Consider the following 22,768-nt stretch of genomic DNA (forward strand, 5'->3'; position numbering starts at 1 on the left):
AGTACCTCTGGCTGGTAAGAGATGAAGAATTAAAGTTTTAAAGATGGTTTGAATCATCCTCCTCCTTTCATCATAAAAGACTGCTCATAGCACACATTCCTATAAATGTACAAAGCAACATTTTTCACCTGAAAACTTATGCCAAGTCAGTTAGGGGAGTGAAGAGACCCAAGAGAAAAAGGGTTAAATATCTTTATATCAACTAGAGTAAAAACTAACATTTTATTTTTTCCAAATAATGAAAACCACTGTGGCCATCGCAAGTTATGGTACAAAACATCAATCTATATTTCAGAGCATCCTAACACAGACTGATGAACACAGATGAGGGTTCAACACCCCACAAAGCAGACACAATGAGTTCAAGCATTAAGAGGAAGTGTACTTTTAACTAAAATTATATTAAAATGATACTTCTGAGTGTTTACAGTTCCAAATATTTAAGATGAGACTAACTTGTCATTTAGATGGATGCTACTGCTCTGTCAGGATTTCATCTTAATTGAATAGTGGTGGTGGAACATCACCTGTTACTGACTTATCTTGAACATTCAAGCCAGACCAAGGCACCAGGTGTTCCCAGATCAAAGTTTGCAGAACAGCTGCTACAAATGCAGGGTCCTAAAATATTAAACAGTTTGGTGATAGCAAGAATTGCAATATTACCACTAAAACACCAGAAATTGAGTGTTTTCTTATCCATATCAGCAAGTTCATGACACCAGGATCAGCCTGGAAAGCTGAATGTCTTCTGACATGGTTTTTGGGAAAGCTGGATTGGCCTGGAATTGTTATCCATCCCATGCAAAGCAGTAGCTCTTGAGTTCAGGTAAGAGCATAAACACAATGAAAGTAGAACACAAGTTCAGACAGGCTTAAGAAGCATCTCCAGAAGACTGAATGCTCAACAGCCCTTCCCTTATTTCATCAATTTTTTCTGCTTCTGAGGCTGCAGAAGTCTTTACTGCCTTAAGGAGAGATTCATGACACTTGTCCAACACAGCCTTCAAAATCAGGTGTATTTCCTGGAAAAAGAAAATAAAGAAGGAGAAAAAAAAAATCCATCAGCAAAGTGAAATCTTTATCAAGCACCAATGTCAAGTGAGTGATCTTGTGGACTCAAATGATTTCAAGGATATCTCATCCATGGCTTAAGAAGCAGCATTCACAGAACACAGGGGAGGCTGCTTAGAGGATCATTGCACTGTCCACACTACAACAGGAGTGTAAAAAGATTCCTTTTGAGGGGAAGGGGTGGGTTAAAAACAAAAAAACCCTCACCTTGGCTTTGGTTGCTTTTTCTTCAGCATCATCCTTCAGCTGCTCAATTTTGCCCTTCTTCTGTTTGATTTCCTTGCGAATGGCCATAACTTTGTCATACACAGCACCCCTCTTCTCCTGGACTTCATTAAAATGTCTAAAGGTGACAGAAAAAAAAGTACTGAACCTTTTGACTCACTCCAAATTAAACTGAAGCCCACCATGAGCAAACCTTGCATTTTATGAGCATAAAACCAGAAGCTTCCAGAAGCAATGATATAAAGAATTTACTGTCTCAGAAATTAATGTGACTTTTAAACTAGAAATACTTAGGTACGAGAAATGAAACTCATACTTAGCAGGAGCCCATAGGCACCTTCCCACCTCAAGGGAACAGTCAGGACATATTCTTTTATTCACCAGCAAAAGCTCTTTTCTTCAACCAAGGTTACCTCCCTTCCCCTCTTGCTTATCAAAGCAGCTAATTTTATCACTCAAAGGAAATACCTGACACAATAAAAACAGAAATAGGCAGCAACTTTTGACAAAAAGGAGCATAATATTATGTTGTTTTCATTCCTAAATTAAAAGCTACTTCTCATAGAATATTTAAGTTGGAAAACACCTCTGAGATCATCCTATGAACACCCCCTTGTCACTTTGTCCATGGCACTTGGTCTTTCCTTGAGCACCTCCAGAAGCAGTGACTCCACACCACCCTGAGCAGCCCATTCCAAGGCCTAATCACCTTTCTGTCCAGAAATTCCTCCCAGTGCCCAACCTATTTTCCTCCCAAATAATCCCCTTTAGCTGGTATAATACACTAAGTGCCATTCTGCACACCACACAAACCTCAAGCGTGACTAAATCTCACTTGACTCTCCCAGCCATGTGCAAGAAGCTCCCTTCCATCACAGCCAATAATGTTCCATATTCCCTTTCCTCTCTATCTGTGTAGATGAAAATTGTTTAAAAATCAATTTTCCCCCTAACAGTTCAGCACAAAGCTCACAGTGAAGCCAGGACCTTCCAGGGCTGCAGTTTGGTGCTGCCTTCAGCATATGGGAAGAAGGAAGAGGGGCTGGGAGGCTTTGATCAAATGACACTTTTCCTTTTGTTTTAGAAGCATCATGTCAGGATAATGCTCCTCTGAGATGTGAGCCCCATTTCCCCATGGGTCTTGAACATCTTTGATAATGAGCAAAAGTGGCAAGGGAAATTATGAAAAATTCATGAAAGGCAAATGGGGCTTTGTTGAAGTCTGATAAGTTGGAAAATTATCCCAATGTGACATTCTCTTTAAGAAGATAAAAGAATCAAGAATAAGCATTATAAATTAAATTAGTGCTCCAATAAAAGAACTGCTGTCAAGTCACATTGCAATTATTGATTTGAGACCCCCAAATCCCTGCCTGCAGCATTACTGGTCTTCATACAGAGCTGTCCCACACTGCTCATTTTCCCCTCACTGCTAAGCTGTGTGTTGTAGCAGACATGAACTTTGGCAGCACATAACAAAGACATAAAGCAGCATCAGGCAGAAACATCAACCCCTCCATACTCGAGCACAGTGCACTTGTGCTGCTCAATATCTTCCCGCATCTTTCGAAGCTGGATCTCAGCTGTAGCAAGCTTCTCATGTTTGGCAGTGACCACTCTCTTTAGGGACATTTCATCTGTCTTGGCCTTTTTCAGCTCTACCTGAGCACTCTCAAGTTGGTCCTCCAGATTTCTGGCCTAGAGTACAGAAGTATAGAAATAAATTAAACGGGGGTGAGAAATTATCAAGACAGCATAACATGTAAATGTGCTAAGATTACAACTACCTGGCTGCTTTTTGAAGATCTGTTTGCCAGCTCCTTATCCCAGTTCCTTGGTCTTTCTCTGATTATAAATACATACAAATGGACACGACTCCCTCCCTTAGGATCACTTTCAGAAGTGAATGTGACTTCTGCTATAGCTTTTTGCCAAGGGTAATTTGAACACATGCTATACAAATACCCAAAAAGACTCCATACCATTTTTCAATTGCTCCTAACAACTGCATTCTCCCAAAATCTAGTGGCAAATAGCAAGGGACTGTATTGTGACATACATTTCATCAGAGAATGTCTGACTAACTAATATTAATAAATTTAAAGGCATTTAAGACATGACTCTTCCTAAAGTAACAATTTTTTATTCTTAGTTTCCACTCTCAAGGCAGAAGAAACTCGTTTTCACTTTTCCCATCATTTCCTACCAACAACCCCAAGACAGCTCCAACTATTTTAGGTCAGGTTTCTATGGCAACAAAGGCTTTGACTATTCAAAGTGGTCAATAGCTAGTGCATAGTACATTAGCTAGTGCCACCCAGCAAAGCAGCAGCAATGTTTTACTGACATTTTTAAGAAAGAATTTGGAAACTTCAAAATGTCATCCTTTACAGCAAAAAGGAAAGAGGGTAACATTGCTTAGACATCAAATTCTCCCTAACAGGATATAATTTGGATAATACAAACCTCTGATGACACACTGGCCAGTCTCTCCACATTTTCTCCCTGCATTTCCATCTTCTTTTGGTATAACTGCAATTCCACTTGGCACAGTGGCAGAACCTCAACTGCATCTCTATAACCTTCATATTTCTCAGTAACTTCTTGCTTTAAAGAGAGAAAAAGACTATCAATAAACAGTTTTAGAGTTATTTTATGTCGAATTAAAGCATGTTGAACCTTGAACCCTCCCCTCATTGTTTAAAGACACTAGAAGTAATATTTAAGAGTTAGTGAAATGAGCTCTTTGTTAAAAAATGATAAAAGAAAGGTATTTGTTTGAAAGCACAGAAATACAGGTGACATAGAAGTGTTTTACACTGAATTAATCAGTAACCAGCTTTTCCCAAGAGCTTTCAGAAAAAAAAAAAAAGCTGTACAGTGAAGAAATCATACACTGGTAAAACAAGAGTTATGTAAAGCTTTGTACCTGAAATTACAGCAATCAAGTTTACACCTTTGGAACAAAAATAACCTTCAGGGGCAAAGTGCAAACTTCACTGAAGTGCGAGCAATCTCAAACCACAAAAATTAGTGGATATTATAATAATTTTAAAAAAACCAAAAAAAAAAAAAAAAAAAAGCTAGGAGGGAACTTAGTGTTCAGCATATTAACAAAGACATTCATTGATTCCAGAAACAGTCAATGACAACAGAAGCACTATGAAACACATGTTCTAAATTCAAAGATATTTGGGGGCTGACAAAATATTGTCTCCTCTGGAGAGCAAAAAGCCAAACAGATTCAAGAGTTCAACACCTGATTTTACAAGTGACTACAATCTTGCTTTTCAAAAGGAAAAAAAAGCCCATCAAAAATAAACCACCACCTCTACCACAAACCTTCAATTTCCTCTGAGGCTGTGATTTCATTTCAGATTAACCACTGTCCTGCTGGTGTTCCACCATCACTCAAGAAGCACTTCTAGATGATGACAGTCCAGTAAAACATGTTTTTTCTAATGAAAATACCTCCTTGTGTGGACAGAGGAAAACCTCACCTTAGATCTCTTCAATTTCTTAATAGTCTCTTTCATCAGCTCATTGCAACTTTTTCGTTCTTCTGGACTCTCCACAATTTTGGATTTCAGCTCCTCTTGTTCTTCTTTCAAGGTAGCCATAGACACTTTACACTCATTCTAGTTAACGACACAAACACTTTCAATATTAGTGATTAGGTGAACAAAAAAGAACTGTACAGCAAAGTTTGCCATGATCTTATGGCTAGACAGGTTCTTTGGTGTGTAGTCATTCTCATTAGGAAGTTCTGAAAACAAATTCCTCTGAACAGCATTAATATTCCAAATCAAAGCAATTAACACCCTATTTTGCTACCCAGATTTGCTTACAGGGGTGCAGAAGAAAAGCAGTTTACTGGTATTTTCCACCAAGAGCCTGCCAGCTAATCCTAGACTGGTTTGGGTTGGAAAAGACCTCAAAGATCATCTCGTTCCAACCCCCTGCCATGGGCAGGGACACCTCCCACCAGACCAGGTTGCCCCAAGCCCCATTCAGCCTGGAGAGCTCTCCTGACCTAGGGATCCTGAGGCAGTGACTGCAGCATTCCAGAGCCAGCTCTATCACCGTGGGAGAAGAGCAACAAGTTCAAAAATTCCTGTTTTGCCTCATTAGCCCACTCTATGCATGCAAGGTAAACCCACAGCACCTCAAAGGTCCAGATTTCTAGTGACTTAATTCCAAGAATAATGTCATCCTTGAAAGAGAGATGATCATGATCTCTCAGTTATCTGCAGCCAGCACCCACACAGAGGTGTACTCACCAGTTTTTGGGTTCTCTCAGCAATATCTGTCTTCTTTTGAGAAGTCACTTCTTGCAAAGCTGTCTGAAAAAAAAAAGCACCAAGCTTTCAACAAGCATCTCTACAGCTGCTACCTGCCTTATCCTTCTATCATAGATCTGTCCACAGGAGAAATCCCATTTATGGGTCCTTTGGAATGCCATAACCAGCAGACAAACTATAGTCTGTAAGATTTCAAGGACGGGAAAGGAGAATATTGTCACCAAAGCCACTGGAAGCACTAGGGATGCAGACAGCAGTGGGTAACTAGGAACAGGGATAAGAGATTGGCCATCCCTATTCTCATTGACCCTGGCAGTTATTATACCCCCACAACTTTCTTTGCCAGGGGCCCTGTTCTTCAGGGAAAAATATAATTTAATATAAAGCCACAAATAATAGACAAACACAAGGTTAATAATGCTAATAATAGAGACATGACTTGACAAAACAAAAATATCCTGACCATAGATTATTATCTTTTTTTTCTCCCAAAGGAGCTAAAAAAAGTTATCTATGAGACCTGAGAGGCAAGTTTCCACTGCTGAAAAGTTACCCCTGCAATTAACCCCATTCTTTTTGCTAGGCATTCCCTTGGGTGACACTTCTTAAGCCTCATTTCTTGCCATGGCTCACCTCCAGTCCCAATTCTTTGAATTCAAATGGAAAACAAAGAGGAACATCCCTGTGTTCCTGCTTGGAAGTGTGACGTGCATCTCCCAAGTCATTGCAGAAATGCATTTCAAAAAAAGAGTCAACTATACTTTTGTATTCCCCAAGTCTGATTTAAAGCACATTTCACATTCCTTACAGTGAAACAAAGAGGGGTCCAACAGCATTTTGCTAAAATGGCCGTTGTTTTAAATCAGAAAGGTCCCTTTTATCCACTGAGTTAGAGGGAAGGGAATAAAATCAAGAGAAGTGAGGAACCCACAGCAGGTTTTCAGAGAAATACAGAACAAGATCCTACTTGTTTCCGACGATAGTCCTGCCTTAGCAGCTGCTCCAGCTCCCGAATGTTCTCTGTGAGCTGCTTGATCTCTGCCTCATGTTCAACTGGGACTGTGCTGAGGGAAAAATAAAGATATTGGGCAGTTTCTGCATCATTACAGTCCAGTCAGAGTACAGTAGATAAAACAATCACTGTTTCCACAAAGCCAGTAACTTCAGTAATCAGAGCAAGACAGTCTCAAATGAATATATCTTATTTTGCTTTGCTTGTAAGATTTTGCAGTTGAAGCATAATCTAAAGAGCTATTTTGGCAAGTGGCACAAACATAGGGAACTAAGTTTAAAGATCATGTTAAGCAAAGCATGAAAGTACAACACTCCTACCAGTTTTGGTTGTGACTTTCATTTATGAAATTTGCATATTACCTGCCATACAAATAGCTTATATTAGTGTAGACCTATCCCAGCTAGAGAACCCCCTGTGTAGCACACATCAAGAGCAGCTGTCAGAAAAAAAAAAAAAAAACACTGTTTTGAAAGCTCTCTTGGAAACCAGCCATTTCTTCATCCTATTACCCACAAGCAAAAACAAAACTTAATGGTGCAAAGACACAGGCAGTAGGGCTAAATGGCCTGAAAAACAGAGATTGTGGCAAACACATCAAATAACTAAGGAAGACAACTTTACTCATCTATTAAGTTAAAGATGGGCTTCCTCCAGCTGTTGAAGGGATAAAGACACATCACTAAAAGCTAAATAAGAACAAAAAGTTTCAACCTAGTTCCCCACATACAAATACAGGATTCTCTCAATGCAACCATACACTGTAAAAGTTTGGGTTTTTTTTTTCCTCTCTGCCAGCAGAGAATAAACCCCCCAGCACCTTCAGCTGCCCCTCATCAGACTTGTGTTCCAGACCCTTCCCAGCTTCATTGTCCTTTTCTGGACACACTCAATGTCCCGCTTGCAGTCAGGGGGACAACACATGGGGATGGTCACTGCCCTGGTCCTGCTGGCCACACTTGCTGATACAGGCCAGTTGCCATTGGCCTCCTTGGCCACCTGGGCCCACTGTTGGTTGTTGTTCAGCTGCTGTCAACCAGCACCCCCAGGTCCTTTTCTGCTGAGCCACATTCCAGCCCCTCTTCTCCAAGCCTGTAGCATTGAACTAAGTTATTATGACCCAAGAATGGGGCTCTGCACTCAGACTTGTTGAACCTCACACAACTGGCCCACTGATCAGCCTGACCAGGAAAAGCAATCTCACAGTGCTTACTCCTCACACTCACTTCAGTTTTTCCAGCTTCAGTGCTGCCTCCCGATTCATAGTCTCCAGGTGTTGGTTTTTCTCCATAGCTGATTTCTGCAAGTTAAATATTTGATTTTAGAGAAGTGTGGTTTCTCTCTGGGCTTTTATTAGAGCCTTGCTCAACATTATTTCGCATGAAATGCCCCATCTCTGAACTACTGAGACATTCGGAACAGAAGCTACCTACAACTGTTGCACCCAACTTTTCTCAAAATGATACAAGGTGTCAATCCTTCACTTACCAGGCTAAAGTATCCAATAAGTTATCGGAAAAAGAATCCTTTCAGTAATATCCTAAGTAATACTCAGTACCTTCCTGAATTACTTGGCTACATATTTAACATCCCAACATGTTACATAAACCTGAAGTTAGACCTCAATCTTCATGCTCCTATTTCTACGTTAATATCAATCATAGTTTTACAGGCATCTGGAATAAACCAGCACCTAATCTTACATAGCTCAGTTGTAGCTCCAAGTAGACCTCACGCCGGAATTCCCTGAAGTTCACAAAGTTGAGGATGCCACTCAAGAAGCGCACAGTCCTCTTTGTCTCTGAAACAGGAATTGCAAGAGCTCACTGAGCTGGTTTCCAAAAGCATTGCAATTCAAAGCATTTCAAAAAAGTTGGGCCAAGTGTAATTCAAGGAGACAGAAATGAAAAAACACAATCCAAATTCGTTCTTCCCCCACTCAGCTTGCAAAGATTTCAGACTACACAAAAAACAGCACCAAGCTGGTTACCAGCACTTAGCAATTCTGTGTAATTTAACAAATGAATAATGGCACCTGGGAGAAAAGGCTGTTAATACACAGCCTCCCATTTAAACAGAAGCCAAGGAGAAAGAGTGTCAATCTTGAACTACAGCTCCAAAGAGAGAATCTCTCTGTAGCTATCAGCCAAACTGAAGGCAGCAATTTGAACTGCAGGGACTTTCCATCTTTATTCCAAATAAACTTTCTGAAAGGTGATTACAAAAGCTTTGAATGACTTAGACAAGACAGATACAGAAGTGAAAGATTTCTTTAGAGCAGCGTTTTCCAAGTTGTCTGTGTTGTGGCAGAATCACAACTGGGTACTGAAAGGAGTGGAGCACAGGCATCAGTTTAAGAAATCCCAAAAGCATTCCAGAGCTGTCAGGGTAATTTTCATCCCCATCTATTATTACACTGCTATAAGTATGTCACAGCCCACCTCTAGACCAGCAGTTCAACAGATTCAGAGCACTCAAAGCTGCCCTCAGTTGCTGACCTGCACCAGCCCACATAAGGAATAAGAACTGTCCCCTAGAAGCAGCTTGTTTAAGGGTCAGAAGAGCAACAGAAAGTCAAGGACACTTCTCCACACTAGATGCCCATCTGGCTATGCCCAAGGAGAAATACCACCTGGAATACCAAGCAGGACCCAGGAAACACAAGGATTACAAGGCACTTGCTTACTTGGGTTTAAAACATCAGCAATTTGGAAGTCACTAATCCGGCACATGGGCAGCAAGCGCTCCCTGCAAGGAGAAGAGCAAAGAACAACCTCAGCTGCAGGGACTGTGACTCAGGTTTGTTACCATGGCTCAGTTCTTGTCCTGTACCATTTGCTACAAAATAGATCCCGTCCTCTCATCCCAGAGCATCTGCCCAGCAAGCACATTCTCTACTTACATGTGAATATACAAATTACAGACAGGTAGAAAGCCTTCATGGATCTGTGGGTACATAATGTCAACGTTGAGTGGCATCTAAAGAGTAAAAAGAGTGTCAGGAGAGAATATTTAAAACAAAAATTATGCAGCATTTTTCACAGCATAAAATAATTCCAATAGATTAAAAACACGGATGATGATCTTCCCATCCGCATGGAACACATATTAAAGGCTGCAAATGTCATCAAGTTAATTAGCACACTATTTTAAGGGTCAACTTTGACTGGAAAAGGCATAAAAATACAATAATAACTAAAGCAGCAATGTTACAAACTCTGGCACTGAATCTAAACTCTGTTTTATTCTGTTCATAACTTGTGCAGCACAACATTATACAGCTACCAGCAAGAAGCTCCTTCTTTAAACACCCCCAAACTGACACACTCAACTGATTCATGAAGAAGTCAGGAGGAGAATGTATTGGTACACTGTCCCTTTCTCTGACATTTTAAACCTCACACCACAGCACGGCAGCTGATGGCACTGCCTGGGAAGAACAGAGTTACCTTGTGCACATAATACTCTTCCCTTTCAGTTTATCCAGAAAAGCCATGAGATAAAACCATTTACTCTCATTTTCAAGGATCAGTTCTTGCCTAACAGAGGCAGTAGATAAATTAACTGTTAGTCAATTTAGGTATCAGTCCCTCCTCGCTTTCAGCTAATTGAGGAATGGAGATGATCAAATATCAAAAGCAACATTTACATTTCTTCCAGATCAGTCCAACCTCCTCCAGCCATGGCCAAAGGCAGGAGCCCAGTACATATTTTCAAGGCATGGTGTCCCTCCAAAAGCTTGTCCAGTTCCTCCTGGACCTTAGACATTTCTAGCACTCTTAGCACCCCAAAGAACAGGTAAGTCCAATATTCTTCTCCTTTCACATCTCATCACCCCTGCCACAGGCAGTCCTACCATATAGGCGTGCTCCAGTCGGATCCCACACACTTTCTGCAGGATTCTCAGGTAAATCAGGTGCAAAACATCAAGCTGCAGGAAGAGAGGACATGAATCAGTATTCCATACGTTTGATTACTCGGGGCTCTCAGACCAGGACATGCAAGCATTCAGTTTTTAACATATGAAGGCTGATTTTACTAAGCCACCATGACAACGAAGTTTCATTTTCCAGCATTTCCCAGTTCAAGCATTATTTGCTGATCATTCAGTTCCAAGGGGCAGCAATCAGCTTGGGCAGTTATAGCCCTGACTGTGTATGCCAGGCATTGATTTTCATTACACTGCCGCTTGCTGAGCAGTTTCCAAACCAAGCAATACCAAAAACTTAAAAAAGGTCACAGAAATTATAATCCTGTAGCAATGAGTGCCCTTCATTAGATTATTAAAATGAAGGTGAAAAAAAAATCACTTACAAGCCAAACAATTTTTCATTTATAGCACTAATCTACGCTTCTTAAAAACCATCTAAAGCAGGGCCAGACGCCTCTCTTACCGCAGGCTCAAACACAAGCAACAACAGCACCAGGAATCACTCGGAGGCATCAACTCCTCTTTAAAGCCACTTTTCTTCACTCACTAACACTAAATGCTCAGAGTGATGAAAGGAGTGAAGCAGGGAGGGGTTTAAAAGCACGAAATGGATCCGGCAAGATGTTGGAACGAGACGCCGTGGCTCTTTTACCGAGTTCCCCCAGAGCTGGGGAAGACAGGCCGTGCTGCCGGTCACACCACCGCGCTTCCTGGCGAGGTCCGAGGAGAGCCCCGAGACTACTCCGAGCCCACCCCAACCCCGTTCCACCCAACCCCGCGGTCATTCGGGCCGGGCCAGCGAGTCCGTCCCACACGGGAGCCAGCGGGGCACGGAGCCGCCCCGCGCCCCCCTCACGCACCCTGGGGTTGCCGAACACGTCGCCCTTGACCAGGCTGCGGGCCTCGGCGCCCTCCAGGATGTGCGAGCGGAGGTAGGTGATGATGTCGTCGGGGCTGTAGCGGGGGAAGGTCATGGTCTCCATGGCGGCGGCGGGGACGCGGCGGGGACGCGGCGGGGACACAACGGCGGCACCGGAGCGCGCCCGCTGCTTGAATCCGCCTTGCCCCGCCCCCGCACCTCGCTGACCTATCAGAGGACGTATCGTCATCAAGAGGCGGGTCTCGCCGCGTTCCCGCCCTCTCCTGGCCTATCCGCGGCCGCGCTGTGACGAGTGGGCGTGGTTCGGCAGGCCCCGCCCCGCTGCAGCCGTTGGCCGTGAGGGGAAGGGCGGTGCGAGGCGGCCGCGTCCCCTCGGTTCTGGCACGGGCTCTGGAAGAGCCGTGAAATCCCCAGAAGGAGCATTAAAGCTCACCTAGTTTTCCGCCTGACATAAGCAGGGACACCTTCCACTATGCCAGGTTCCTCCAAGCCCTGTCCGACCTGGCCTTGAACGCTTCCAGGGATAGGGTAGCCACAGCGTCTCTGGGCACCCTGTGCCTCATCACTTTCACGGGGAGAATTTCTCCCTAACATCCACTCTAAACCTGCCCTCTATCAGTTTAAAGCCATTCCCTCTTGTTCTTTCACTACCTGCTCGTGTAATGAGACTCTTCCTCCTTCCCAAAAACCCTTTAGGTGAGTGTCTCCAGAATCCTCTCCAGGCTGCACAGCCCCATCTCAGCTTGTCCCCACACCAGAGTTGCTCCAGCCCTCTGAGCATCTTCATGGCCTCTCTGGACCCGCTCCAGCATCTCCACATCTTGTGCCAAGATGCCCAGACCTGGACACACTACTCCACATGGGATAAAACCTCCTGGCTCCCGAAAGGAGACAAAGCCAGCCCAGCATTGCACGGGACTCTTGCCTAACCAGTACCACCCCTTGCAGTGTGACACCATTTCTGACAACCTTTGGGCTGTTCACACTCTCCCCACAAAGTTCTGATGCTCCCACACCATGCGCAACTTCCCGCACGTCCACTCACCTGGAAGCAGGTCAGCAAGGTCGCAGCAGTGTCCCCGAAAACAGGCAGCTTCTGCGAGCCACTGACACCACGGAGGTGTCACCTGGCACCGAGTGTGAGACAGAGACGCTCCAGCCACTGTTCCACACTTGCCCATGTAAAAGCCAGGCTCGGTTTCCAGCTGGGCACTATGCCAAGGGCTCAGGTGAGCCACAAAGTGCTTCCCAACAGCCTTGCAGCCGGACACCTCCTCGGCATGGCTGGGAGGGCAGTGCAGCTGCCATAGGGCTGCTTGCAGAACACAAAGGGCTAAGCGGCCTGGAAGGTCTCAAACCATGTCCCCTTCAGGTAGACCGTGGTCCCTGAGCCTCTTGTTTCTTCTGGGGATGGCATCACAGGGGATCAGCTGCCCCAGCAGGTGTAGCTGTCAGTACCTGGAGGTGAACTGCACCGGGCAGCAGTTGCAGGAGTTCCCTGTGGACATCCCTCTGGACACCAGGCAGCTGATTCTGGCAGCAAACAATGTCTCGTACCTGCCGGCAGTGGAATTGAGCTTCCTGGCTGATTTGGTCTATCTGGACTGTAGAAAGAACCTCTTGGGGGATAACCTGGATTTCACTTTCATTGGCGTGGCCAAGCTTGTCTATCTGGACCTCAGCTTCAACAGCCTCACACAGGTGACCTTCAGCACCTTCTCCCACCTCCTCAGCCTGGTGGTACTGAAGATCTCGGACAATCCCAACCTTGTGGCCATCGAGAAGGATGCTTTTGCCAACAACACCTGGCTAAGGCAGCTGGATGTCAGCCGGACGGGCTTAACCTTCCTGGACACCAGCACCGTCCGGGACTTGCCCAACCTGAGGCTTCTGGGGCTCAGTGACAACCTGTGGCACTGCAACTGTTCCTTTTTGGACTTCATCACCTGGATGATGGAGAGCGATGTGCATTTTCCAGGTGAGGGCTGTGTGAGCACAGATCTGTGTGGAACAGAGAGAGCCCTCTGTTCTCTTTCCCAAAAGTTCAGTCCATGGGGCTGTGCCACTGCATGCCATTTTCTGGGATGGGAGCAGCTGGGTTACACACATGAAGAGTCCCACTTGTTCACATCCTCAGGGCAGCCAGGGAGGTGTAGTGTGCAGCTGGGACACTGCTGCTTCCCTAAAACACCTGGACCCAGCCTCAGGTGTTTCTGTGCCTGCACAGCACCCCATGGCTGCAGCGCCAAGAACGAGGAGCCCAACGCAGCTCCAGGGAGATGTGCACTGGGAAAATCCTTGCTCTGAATTTCCTGCCTTGTCTCCACCCCAAAGTCAGCTGTTGCCCATCATACTGAGAAATTCTATAACTGAGCCTTGGAGAGCCCGAGGCAGGGCAACCACCAGTTCCCTTTCCCATAAAAACATTGGTCCCAAGGGTGATGTTTTGCTTTGCAGCTGCAGCACATGGACTTAGTTTTTCCAGACTGGAAAGAGACACAGCACAGCACCCATGAACAAGAAAAGCTTTGGTTTCAGTAATGCAGGGCACAATGGTGAGAGAGAGCTGCAAGAGAGAAATTGTTTGAGAAAGTCTGTCCACTGAATAAGAAAGGGCCACAAAAGAGCCCAAGGGGAAAAAAGGAAAGGGCAATTGGAAGCTGGTGTTAGGACAGAACTGAATTGAAGACATCTCAGTGTCTTTATTAGCTGTAGTAATAAGCTCATTATAGACAATAAAGGGTTTTTTTTTCCCCACATGCAGTTACAGAACAGTGGAATAAAGTACAGCTCTCAGCAATGAGATTGGAGATAACCCACTGAACCCTGCAACAGGAGAATAAAGCTCATTCCAGGCTGTTGGGGAGGGGAAGAGTAGGAAAGGCAGCCTTAAACTGAGGGTTGTTCCAGGCCAAAGGGATACTGGGACAGAGCCCTGGAATCTGCTGCAAGCAGACCCCAGCCTGGCCTTTAAAAAGGATCCTGACCTTCAGAAATACCTGTGCAGTAGGAATGATGAATAGAACACACCTGGGATGAATTTTCCCGTTTGGATAAAATATATTGTGCACAAAAATCCAAGGAGAAGGTGTTCCCCCTGTGGCCCAAAAAAACCTTCACTAGTATTAGTGTTCTACATAAACCGTATTTTAGTCTGAAAGAAAAGCTTTTTCTGAGAGTGTCTGAGTGATTTGTATGAAGCACAGATATTTGACATATGCAATTTTGAATATCAGAGGAAAGAGGAAATTGCAAGAAGTTTTTAATTTTACTGGTTTTAATTTTAAATTCCATGCACTTTTTCAAAAAGTATCAAGTTCAACATATTTTAGTAATCTGTAAGTTATTATTAATATAAAATGTGTTTCAAATCAAAAACATTTCAAACATTTCCTCCAATTGTATATGCCTAGATGTATTATTTCTGATATATATTAGATAAAGGAAAGAAATTTTTTCCCGTGGGGGTGGTGGAACACTGGAACAGGTTTCCCAGAGAAATTGTGGATGTCCAACCCCTGAAAGTATTCAAGGTCGTGTTGGATGGGGCCTTGAGCAGCAACAAATGCAACTCTTGATGGTAGAGAAACAAAGTTTGAATATAGAAGATATTGAGTTTTGAGCTCAGCCTGGGGGCTGACACAAAGCTGCCCAAGTTTAGATGGATTTGGGTAACAGAGAGATAAAAGAGATAAACAGAGAGATAAAAGCTCTTCAGTTTTACTCAGGACCAGTAGAGAGATCAGCATGAACAACACCACTCAGCCATATACAATACAGTGTAATGCAATAAAAATTCCCCATGTCTTGTTCCCCTCCACCACTCCCATTACATCCCATGCATGGAGCACTGCTCCCTTTCCCTCAGGCTCTTCCATCCTGTCCATCCAGCAGTGCCCAGCCTGTGCCCACCACAGTGACCGTGTCTGTGGGGTTCAAAACCTGCAGAGGATGGCTGAGGGCACACCCTGCACCACGCTGATCCTTCGCTAACTTGAAAGGGAGCAGGCAGCATCTGTTTTATCACTGCAGATATTGCAATATGACAGGGTATGGTTGTTATTTCAGTGGAACTGAATCATTGATGAGTTGCCTCTGCTTGCCTCACAGAGCAGGTAAGGCTGTGCCTGACTGCAAACCACCCTCGTTGTCAAACCCACAGCAGCCTCATTATTCCAGCATAATTTAGGCTCTATCACTTCAGAAGGTGTTTGAGATTTAAAAAAAAAACAAACACAGGTGCTCTTATATGAAGATGAAAGTGCTCAATCAGCAGAGACGAGGAGGGCAGGGACAGCAGTTTGCCACAGTGGCATAATCCAGTGGGCAATATTATCCTATGGAGTCAACACTGCAAAAAAATATTCTGGCAACCTGGGAATTGTGGTTTGGCAAGGGTTTAGCACAGGTTTGGCATGAGTTTGGCTGTCAGATTTTACCTGAGCCATGGGGGGGAGGGGGGGAGGGCATGAAGTCTGCAGCTATTTTTCAGGCTTTTCACAAGCCCTCCCATAATTTTTCTACCAGGACTCCTATTCATTAAATTATGATACAGGCTAGAGAGTCCTGCTTCTGCTCATCTCTCTGCAGATGCTGACAACATCACCTGCTACACCCCAGCAGGCCTGCGTGCCCTGAGGATGCCAGCAGCAGAGGCACAGCTCCACCTCAGCTGCCTGACCCAGCTGTACAAGCAGGATTATGTCTTTCTGTGCCTCGTGGGCTTCTGCATATTCCTCGCTGGCACCATGGCAGCCTGGCTGGCCGGCGTCTGTGCTGTCATCTATGAGTCCCATGCCTCAAAGGGAGAGGAAGAGGAGGAGGAGGAGGAGGAGGAGGAAGACACAGCCACTTAGAATCAACCCTTCTGAATTCCCATTGTGGGAACCAAAGGCAGGTCCTTCCTGCCTGAATTCCCATGTTGCTCCACCCTAGATTTTTTTTTTTTTTTTTTTTTTTTTTTTTTTTTTTGGTAAGTGAAATAAAACTGCAAGAGAAGGAAGTATCTGTGCTCCAGTTTCACTTGCTGTGCTCCCAGTTTCACTTGCTGTTCTTTACCCAGTCTTCTGCCACTCTGATTCAGGATTTTGGCAAAATATTCATTTTGGGCAGGTGTGAGAGGTGTGCACAGTGCCAGGCATTTCCACTTCCACCCTACCTTGGGACCACAGAACAGTAGGGACATAAGGATTGGCTTGAAAAGGTACTGAAATACGGGAAGGGTCCTGACACTGTGCTGTAGGCAAGGAGGTCACAAGACCCTGGCCAAAAAACCCAGCAGGGCTTAAAGGGATCAGCCCCAGGGAATTACTGGATTGCTAGAGCCCAAGGGAATCTAAGAACTTCCTGCTTTGGAAGGGCAAAGAGATTAAAACCAGGATCCCACTGGTTCTTCCTTTCTTTCCCATTACACTGATTACAGCAGAGGAACCCTCTGTGCTCCTGCAGTGCAGCCATACCGCCTGTGCCTCCACTGTTGTGTGAACATTTATAGAACTGCAAAGTGCAGCTCTGCTTTTGTGTCACACTCTGATATTCCTAAAACCTGAATGTTTTATAAAGTAAAAATATTGCTTACACGCTCTCCAAATATTCTTGGAAATTGGTTGTGTGTCCATACCAAAGTGTTAGAGTTACATCTACAGGGAGATGTAATATCCTTGTTACCACCAGGGCTGGGAACTGCCAAGGGAAGTATCTGCTTACACGATGCAGCACAGCAACTCCACGTGTGAAACACACTGCAGGGTCTGGTGAGATAACAGGGGAAACCAGGAGATTTCAGCAAGCACGGTGTGAGTTACCAAACTCAGAGCCATTACATTGTAGACTGCGAATGAGACTGAGAGCTCTTAGCTATTATGGGTAAAATGGCAGAAAGGGTATGGGGGAAAGGCTGAGGATAGCGATGTCTGTGTGCTGGGGACGCGGGCAGAGCTGCTGGGGGACAGCGTCACGGCAAATCCCTCCGCAGACCCCCAGCCATCCCTGTGCCACTCTTCTCTCGCAGCAGTGAGACTGATCGCGCCTGGCCGAGCCCCGGCCCCGCCTGCGGGCGGTGCTGCGGGTGGGACGGCCCCGCCGCCGCCGCTGCTGCCGCCCCCGGCTCCGTCCCCATCCCCGGCTCCGTCCCGCAGCGCCTGGGCTGCTCCGCGCCGCGCTGAGGGTGAGTGTGGGGCCGGGGGCAGGGGGATGCTCCCAGGGTCAGGCTGTCCCGATGGAAAACGGAGGAAGCGCCGCGGACATCTCCCAGCCGGAGGAGGCTCCGGGGCAAGGGGGCTGCGGGATGAGCAGGCTGGGCAGGGCTCGGCCTCCTTTTGTCGCTCTGCTGGCTCGAAGGGCTGAGCTTACATCGGGTAATCCAGTCCGAATCCACGCGTGGGTCTGTTCAAGGAGCCTTAATGCGCTTTGCTGACTCACAGCAGCTGCAGTGTTGTGGCAGAGTTGGGAAGGTCCCTTTTTCTGCTGCCGCTCTGTGCCGTGTCATGCTCCAAAATCTCGCGTCTCTGGCTCCAGTGGGAAACGCTGCTGGGTAAAAAGGTAGAAATTGAGTCTTGTGCACCGTGACAGCAAAGCCCTTGCAGTGCGGGCAAAGATTGCTGAAACGCTCCGGGCACCACAATCCGGAAACGACCGTGGGAGTCCTGGTGACTTTGGAGTGCTTTATATGGCACGAAATTACGAGAGCAAAGGCTAGAGGTATGCTTTGATATCAGTAGTGTAAGAGTAGCAGTTTTATGACACACCCGGTTTAATGCTTTGCCATGCTCTGTGCTCCCAAGACAAACCCCCAGATTACAATTTAGTGCTGGAAGATAAAATGCCTGGTTCTCCAACAACCTTGTAATTTGAAGGGGGAAATGTGACCACCAACCTGCTCTACATGTTCTATTTTCAGTGTGTCACCTGTCAGGTTCTAACCTCAATTACAGGTGCATGCAGCTGGGTTTTCTTCATTACTTCAGGGTTTTAATATTCTTACTGATAATTGTTTACCTCACTTCCTGTGGACAAAGCCAGCTGTTGTCTTCACCTTGCTCCATCGATGATAATCCTCTGCAAATGAGAAATAAAACCCTCTGGTCCCCAAAAATCCCTTTGTGAGGGGTGCAAGAGGAAGACTGCAGCAGTTCCCTGAGGTGGCCTGTTTTTCCCCACACTGACAGATGTTGCTGGTGGGTCAGGTGCAGGGAGACACCAAAACCTCACTACATCATGGAGGCACCATCTGGAGACAGGCACCAACTGGGATTTGACTGGGAGAATTCTCCCGGTGCTGGAGGGAGGTCTCTGCTGGGCTGTGTCATGCAACACCCTCCAAGGTCACCCAGCCAGGTGTCTGAGGTTTGGCGTTGTGCAAGATGGTTGTGGGGAAGGGCCCTTGTGCTCTCTGGCAGCAGGGAGGGAGCCTGAGTGCTCTGTGTGGATGGGGGCTGCTGAGCAGGAAAGAGTGAGAATGTGGAATGTAGGGCAGCATGGCAGAGGCTGCAGGATACACCTTCTGCCCCATGCTTCTGTCTCAGGCCTGCATGAGGGAGCACAGAACCATTAAACAAAAGCCACATGGGCCCTGGTGTCCCCTGGCCGCTGGTGCAGATGTTTGTAAATGCCAGTAGCTGTGTGTTCTTGAAGCTGTTCACCAGTTTGTGACTCTGAGAGGCTTCCTGAGAGCTGCAGGGCAGAGCATCGGTCATCTAGCCAGTGGCTCTTTACCCAAAAGTTCAGTTATCATTACTGTGGTGGTGGGTTTTATTAGTATTTTATATAAGGGTGACCTTAGCAATACAAATTAATCATTGATGTAGCCCAGCTCCTTCCAGCTCAGGGGATTTCTGAGCCAGGTTCTGTTATAATTCCCAACTTACCTCTTATTCCCAGTTTCCTGTTGAATTTATGAGAAGTGCCTGCATTCACAATGTCCCTTGGCAAGGAGTTCCACAGGTGTGGTTCCCAGTGCATGAAGAAACATGACTCCTGGGAATAAACTGACTTTATCTGGGGCTGGAAAGGCCCATGAGTTTCTGCCCAGGCTGCACTAATGTTCTCCAGACACCACTTCCCACCAATGCTTATGTGATTTTAAGTCTTGCTTGACAGGAACTATGCAGAGAGCTCCTGGTTTGTGCAGGCTCCAAAAGGTACAAATTCCTTCAGCCAGTCCCTGTGCTGGTAGCTCTTGGTGTAGAAGCTCAGCAACTCTTCCATGCACCTATATGACATGTTGCCACTTCCCCAGAACACTCACAGGCTCCCTTTCTCTGGCAGCACCACAATGGCTGTTCTCTCCAAGGAATATGGCTACGTCATGCTGACCGGGGCCGCCAGCTTTGTCCTGGTCATGCACCTCGCCATAAACGTGGGCAAGGCCCGCAAGAAGTACCATGTGGAGGTGAGTGCTCAGTGAGGGCACGGCAAAGTTGGAGCCAGTCTGCTGACACCTTGATCAGTTTGGAGTGACTTGCTGACATTTCCTGCCCCACCACACAGATGTAGAAGGGGTGGAGCTGCCTTGGCTCTCCAGAAAGTAGCTCCAGGCATTTGGATAACACAGCCTGGGATTTGGGGCATCAGGTGCTCGGCACCAAGATGAAAGCATATGTCTTTGAGCTTGGGAGCACTGATGAGCAAGAAACTGCTTGGCCCTTTTTCCCTGCAAATAAGACTTGATGCAGCACTGAGGGGAAAAGGGGTCATGGTGGCACAAAAGTGATAGGAGGGTTTCTCAAACTCAGGGGGAGCATGTGTGCCCTGTCACAAGTCTTTCAAGTGACCTTCCCTCAGTGTCTATTGGGGAGCCTTTATGGCAGGCAGAGCTGTGGGCTGGGTGGGGACAGCTGTGAGTCAGGGCCATGGCATGCAGTGGCTGCTGTGCCACTTGGCTTCAGCACAAACCACTTCTCCTTTGCTCTTTCACCATTTCACTCAAGGAAGTGACAAGCAGGGGTGGGCACAAGGGCAGCTCCAGCTGCCTGTTGGGGTGATCCCATTCCTGCTGCATCGAGTCAGGATTGGAACAAATGTCCCCAGCGTGTGTGGTGCACACAGATTTGAGGCCTGGGGAAGCCTCTGCAGCCAGGCAGCAGCTCCAGGAAGGCAGTGACCTTGAACAGAGCTTTTGTGGGCCCCAGGGCAGGCACAGCCTCTAACCTGCCACTGCAGGTTGGTCTTGCAGCCCTGGGCTCCTGGGGAGAGGAGCTGCAGGCCTCACTTGCTGATGCTTTGCTGCTGGTTTATTTTTTGGCAGTACCCAGCTATGTACAGCACGGACCCTGAACACGGGCAGATATTCAACTGCATCCAGCGTGCGCACCAGAACACGTGAGTGACACCTCTGAACGGGGGCCTCGGAACACACAGGGCTGAGGGGCAGGGCCCAGAGCCCCAGAGGTGCTGCTGCCTCTGCTTTGATCCAGGCTCAGCCCTGCAGAGCTTAGCAGAAAGGCCATGCTGGTTCCTTCCCATGCCTTAAACTGTGGGATGGTGCTGTGAAGCCATCTCCTCTTCCCCAGTTCCCACCAATTTGCTCCCATGGGTAGGTCTTAAGACGTGAGGAATCTTGTTTCCGGAAGGTGCTGATCTGTTGTGCTGCCCAGGTCTCCCTGGGGAGAGGCCAAAGTCCACCCAGCTCCTGTGGACAGGTTGCAACAGCACATCAGAGGGGTGCTGGGAAGCATAACTCTTGGGGAATGTTTAGAGTGGCTTAGGGAACAAAATGGAAAGAGTGGGTGGGTGTCCTGGGAGAGAGGCACAGGCTGGGAGGAAGCCCCTAAAACTGTGTGTGCTTCTTTCCTCAGCCACAGTACTGAGCACAGAGACTCGTAATGAGCCCAAAATGCCCTTGGCAGGGAATGTTTGCAGTTTCCGCCCTTCTGGAGTTTTGTCTTTGTAAGCAACCTGAGCACAAACACAACCTCCTCACTTTTATTTTCAGACTGGAAGTCTACCCTGCCTTCCTGTTCTTTTTAGGCACTGGTGGACTCTACCACCCGGTAAGTGATGCAGAACTCTGCTCTGGCTCCCTGACCTGGGCAAGGTGGGGGGCAGGAGGCCAAGACAGCCCCTTCAGTAGCCACATCAGACATTAAGAGCAGTGCCCCTTAAAATTTAGTTGTAGAAATCTTCTGCAGGAGAATCACAAGTAATAAACTCATTACTGCTGTTTCAGCTATTATAGTCCTTCCCCTAGAGGTGCCTTGTTAGAGAAAGCAAAGCATTTGCAGCCTCCAGTCACTGAGTGGGAAGAATCCCTTCAGCCCAGTTTTTCCAAGCCTTGCCAAAGGAAGTCAACAAAAGCCTGGATTACTTTCAACTGAAAGATGCAGACAACTTGGGAGGAGGCAGGCACATGGGAGAGGCCAAATCCAGTAGCTCTGTCTTTGCCATCAAAGACAAATGATGTCTTTCCTGAAGACAGACTCCTTTTCCAAGAGGGAAGGAAGCAGCATAGGCACATCTGGCAAATGGGAACCACGTCGGAGCGAGCTCTAAATGAAGAGTCAAGGTGGAAGTTTGGAACACCTGCTGGAGGCACTGGAGCAGGGCTTGGAGCAGCAGCTGTCTCCACAATCCTGGTCCTTGCTCTGGCTCACTAACTGGCCAGGGGTGAAATGAGAATGAGCACCTGGTTGCCTCCATGACTTTGCTCAAGCCTCCAAAGCCTTTAATGCTTCTCCTTTCTCTGCAGCGAGTGACCACAGGGCTTGGCATTGCCTGGATCGTTGGGAGGCTCCTCTATGCCTATGGCTACTACACAGGAGGTAGGACTGTACCCTGCAGCACACACTGCTGAGACTCAGGTCTCCTACAGTGACCTCAGGCTCTTTGCTCCCAGCCAGGGGTGGAGGAAAGGGTACAGGTCTGCCAAGACTGCAGCACACTCTTCCTGCTCTTGGGAAGAGCTCTCATCCAGCAGGGATGCCTTCCCTAAGAGGCCTGAGCTGTTCTGCCCTGGGGATTTCCCTTTAGTTCTTGCTCCCTCTTCAATCTCCAGGCTGGGCTAGTCTATCAGTGAACTGACAAATCCCAATTTTTTTTCCAGATCCCAAAAACCGAAGGAGAGGGGCCCTTGGTTCCGTGGCCCTCCTTGGGCTGGTGGGCACAGGCATCTATTCAGCCTGCCAGCACCTGGGCTGGGTCTGCCAGCACGACTGCAGAAGCTAAAGGGACTTTTCTTCTGTTTTCTTTTAGAACACTTGGCTTCCTGTGTTTTTTTCCTTTTCTTTCTCAATAAAAGATAGTTGTCCATTCTGTATTTTCATGCTAAAGTTACAGAGGGTTTTCATAAGAAACTCTGCAGAATGCTAGAACTATACTCTGGTTTTGTAGGACTACAGAAATCTGTCTGG

At 46.6% G+C, this 22,768-nt stretch overlaps 3 protein-coding genes across 3 annotated transcripts; 2 read left to right on the top strand and 1 right to left on the bottom strand.

Annotated features, from left to right (window-relative positions):
- Positions 1 to 203: 203 nt before the first annotated feature.
- NUF2 (NUF2 component of NDC80 kinetochore complex) lies at positions 204 to 11,578 on the bottom strand. Its single transcript, XM_053951104.1, has 13 exons — positions 11,404 to 11,578; positions 10,469 to 10,543; positions 9,515 to 9,591; positions 9,299 to 9,360; positions 8,316 to 8,413; positions 7,839 to 7,912; positions 6,568 to 6,664; positions 5,580 to 5,642; positions 4,800 to 4,937; positions 3,766 to 3,906; positions 2,822 to 2,997; positions 1,282 to 1,417; positions 204 to 1,025 (listed from the first exon to the last, which is right to left on the bottom strand). The coding sequence occupies exons 1-13, from the start codon at positions 11,524 to 11,526 to the stop codon at positions 876 to 878; spliced, it is 1,410 nt and encodes a 469-aa protein (XP_053807079.1). The 5' UTR covers positions 11,527 to 11,578; the 3' UTR covers positions 204 to 875.
- Positions 11,579 to 12,292: 714 nt separating this feature from the next.
- On the top strand, positions 12,293 to 16,344 carry LRRC52 (leucine rich repeat containing 52). Its single transcript, XM_053950547.1, has 2 exons — positions 12,293 to 13,401; positions 16,014 to 16,344. Exons 1-2 carry the CDS (start codon positions 12,783 to 12,785, stop codon positions 16,277 to 16,279), a joined length of 885 nt encoding a protein of 294 aa, XP_053806522.1. The 5' UTR covers positions 12,293 to 12,782; the 3' UTR covers positions 16,280 to 16,344.
- A 1,140-nt stretch (positions 16,345 to 17,484) lies between these two features.
- Positions 17,485 to 22,674, top strand: MGST3 (microsomal glutathione S-transferase 3). Its single transcript, XM_053949992.1, has 6 exons — positions 17,485 to 17,589; positions 19,689 to 19,812; positions 20,668 to 20,741; positions 21,355 to 21,412; positions 22,108 to 22,180; positions 22,462 to 22,674. Exons 2-6 carry the CDS (start codon positions 19,696 to 19,698, stop codon positions 22,581 to 22,583), a joined length of 444 nt encoding a protein of 147 aa, XP_053805967.1. The 5' UTR covers positions 17,485 to 17,589; positions 19,689 to 19,695; the 3' UTR covers positions 22,584 to 22,674.
- The last annotated feature ends 94 nt before the right edge of the window (positions 22,675 to 22,768 follow it).

This window comes from Vidua chalybeata, chromosome 9 (assembly GCF_026979565.1).
Source record: "Vidua chalybeata isolate OUT-0048 chromosome 9, bVidCha1 merged haplotype, whole genome shotgun sequence".
NCBI classification, from domain to species: domain Eukaryota; kingdom Metazoa; phylum Chordata; class Aves; order Passeriformes; family Viduidae; genus Vidua; species Vidua chalybeata.

Excerpts from the sequence above, each read along its gene's own strand:
- MGST3 (XM_053949992.1), top strand. The coding sequence starts at position 19,696 with ATGGCTGTTCTCTCCAAGGAATATGGCTACGTCATGCTGACCGGGGCC. Across the intron at positions 21,413-22,107 it reads CTGGTGGACTCTACCACCCG|CGAGTGACCACAGGGCTTGG; the intron begins GTAAGTGATGCA and ends CTTTCTCTGCAG. Across the intron at positions 22,181-22,461 it reads CTATGGCTACTACACAGGAG|ATCCCAAAAACCGAAGGAGA; the intron begins GTAGGACTGTAC and ends TTTTTTTTCCAG.
- NUF2 (XM_053951104.1), bottom strand. The coding sequence starts at position 11,526 with ATGGAGACCATGACCTTCCCCCGCTACAGCCCCGACGACATCATCACC. Across the intron at positions 10,544-11,403 it reads ACGTGTTCGGCAACCCCAGG|CTTGATGTTTTGCACCTGAT; the intron begins GTGCGTGAGGGG and ends CTCTTCCTGCAG. Across the intron at positions 9,361-9,514 it reads TGTAATTTGTATATTCACAT|GGAGCGCTTGCTGCCCATGT; the intron begins GTAAGTAGAGAA and ends TTCTCCTTGCAG.
- LRRC52 (XM_053950547.1), top strand. The coding sequence starts at position 12,783 with ATGTCCCCTTCAGGTAGACCGTGGTCCCTGAGCCTCTTGTTTCTTCTG. Across the intron at positions 13,402-16,013 it reads GAGCGATGTGCATTTTCCAG|ATGCTGACAACATCACCTGC; the intron begins GTGAGGGCTGTG and ends ATCTCTCTGCAG.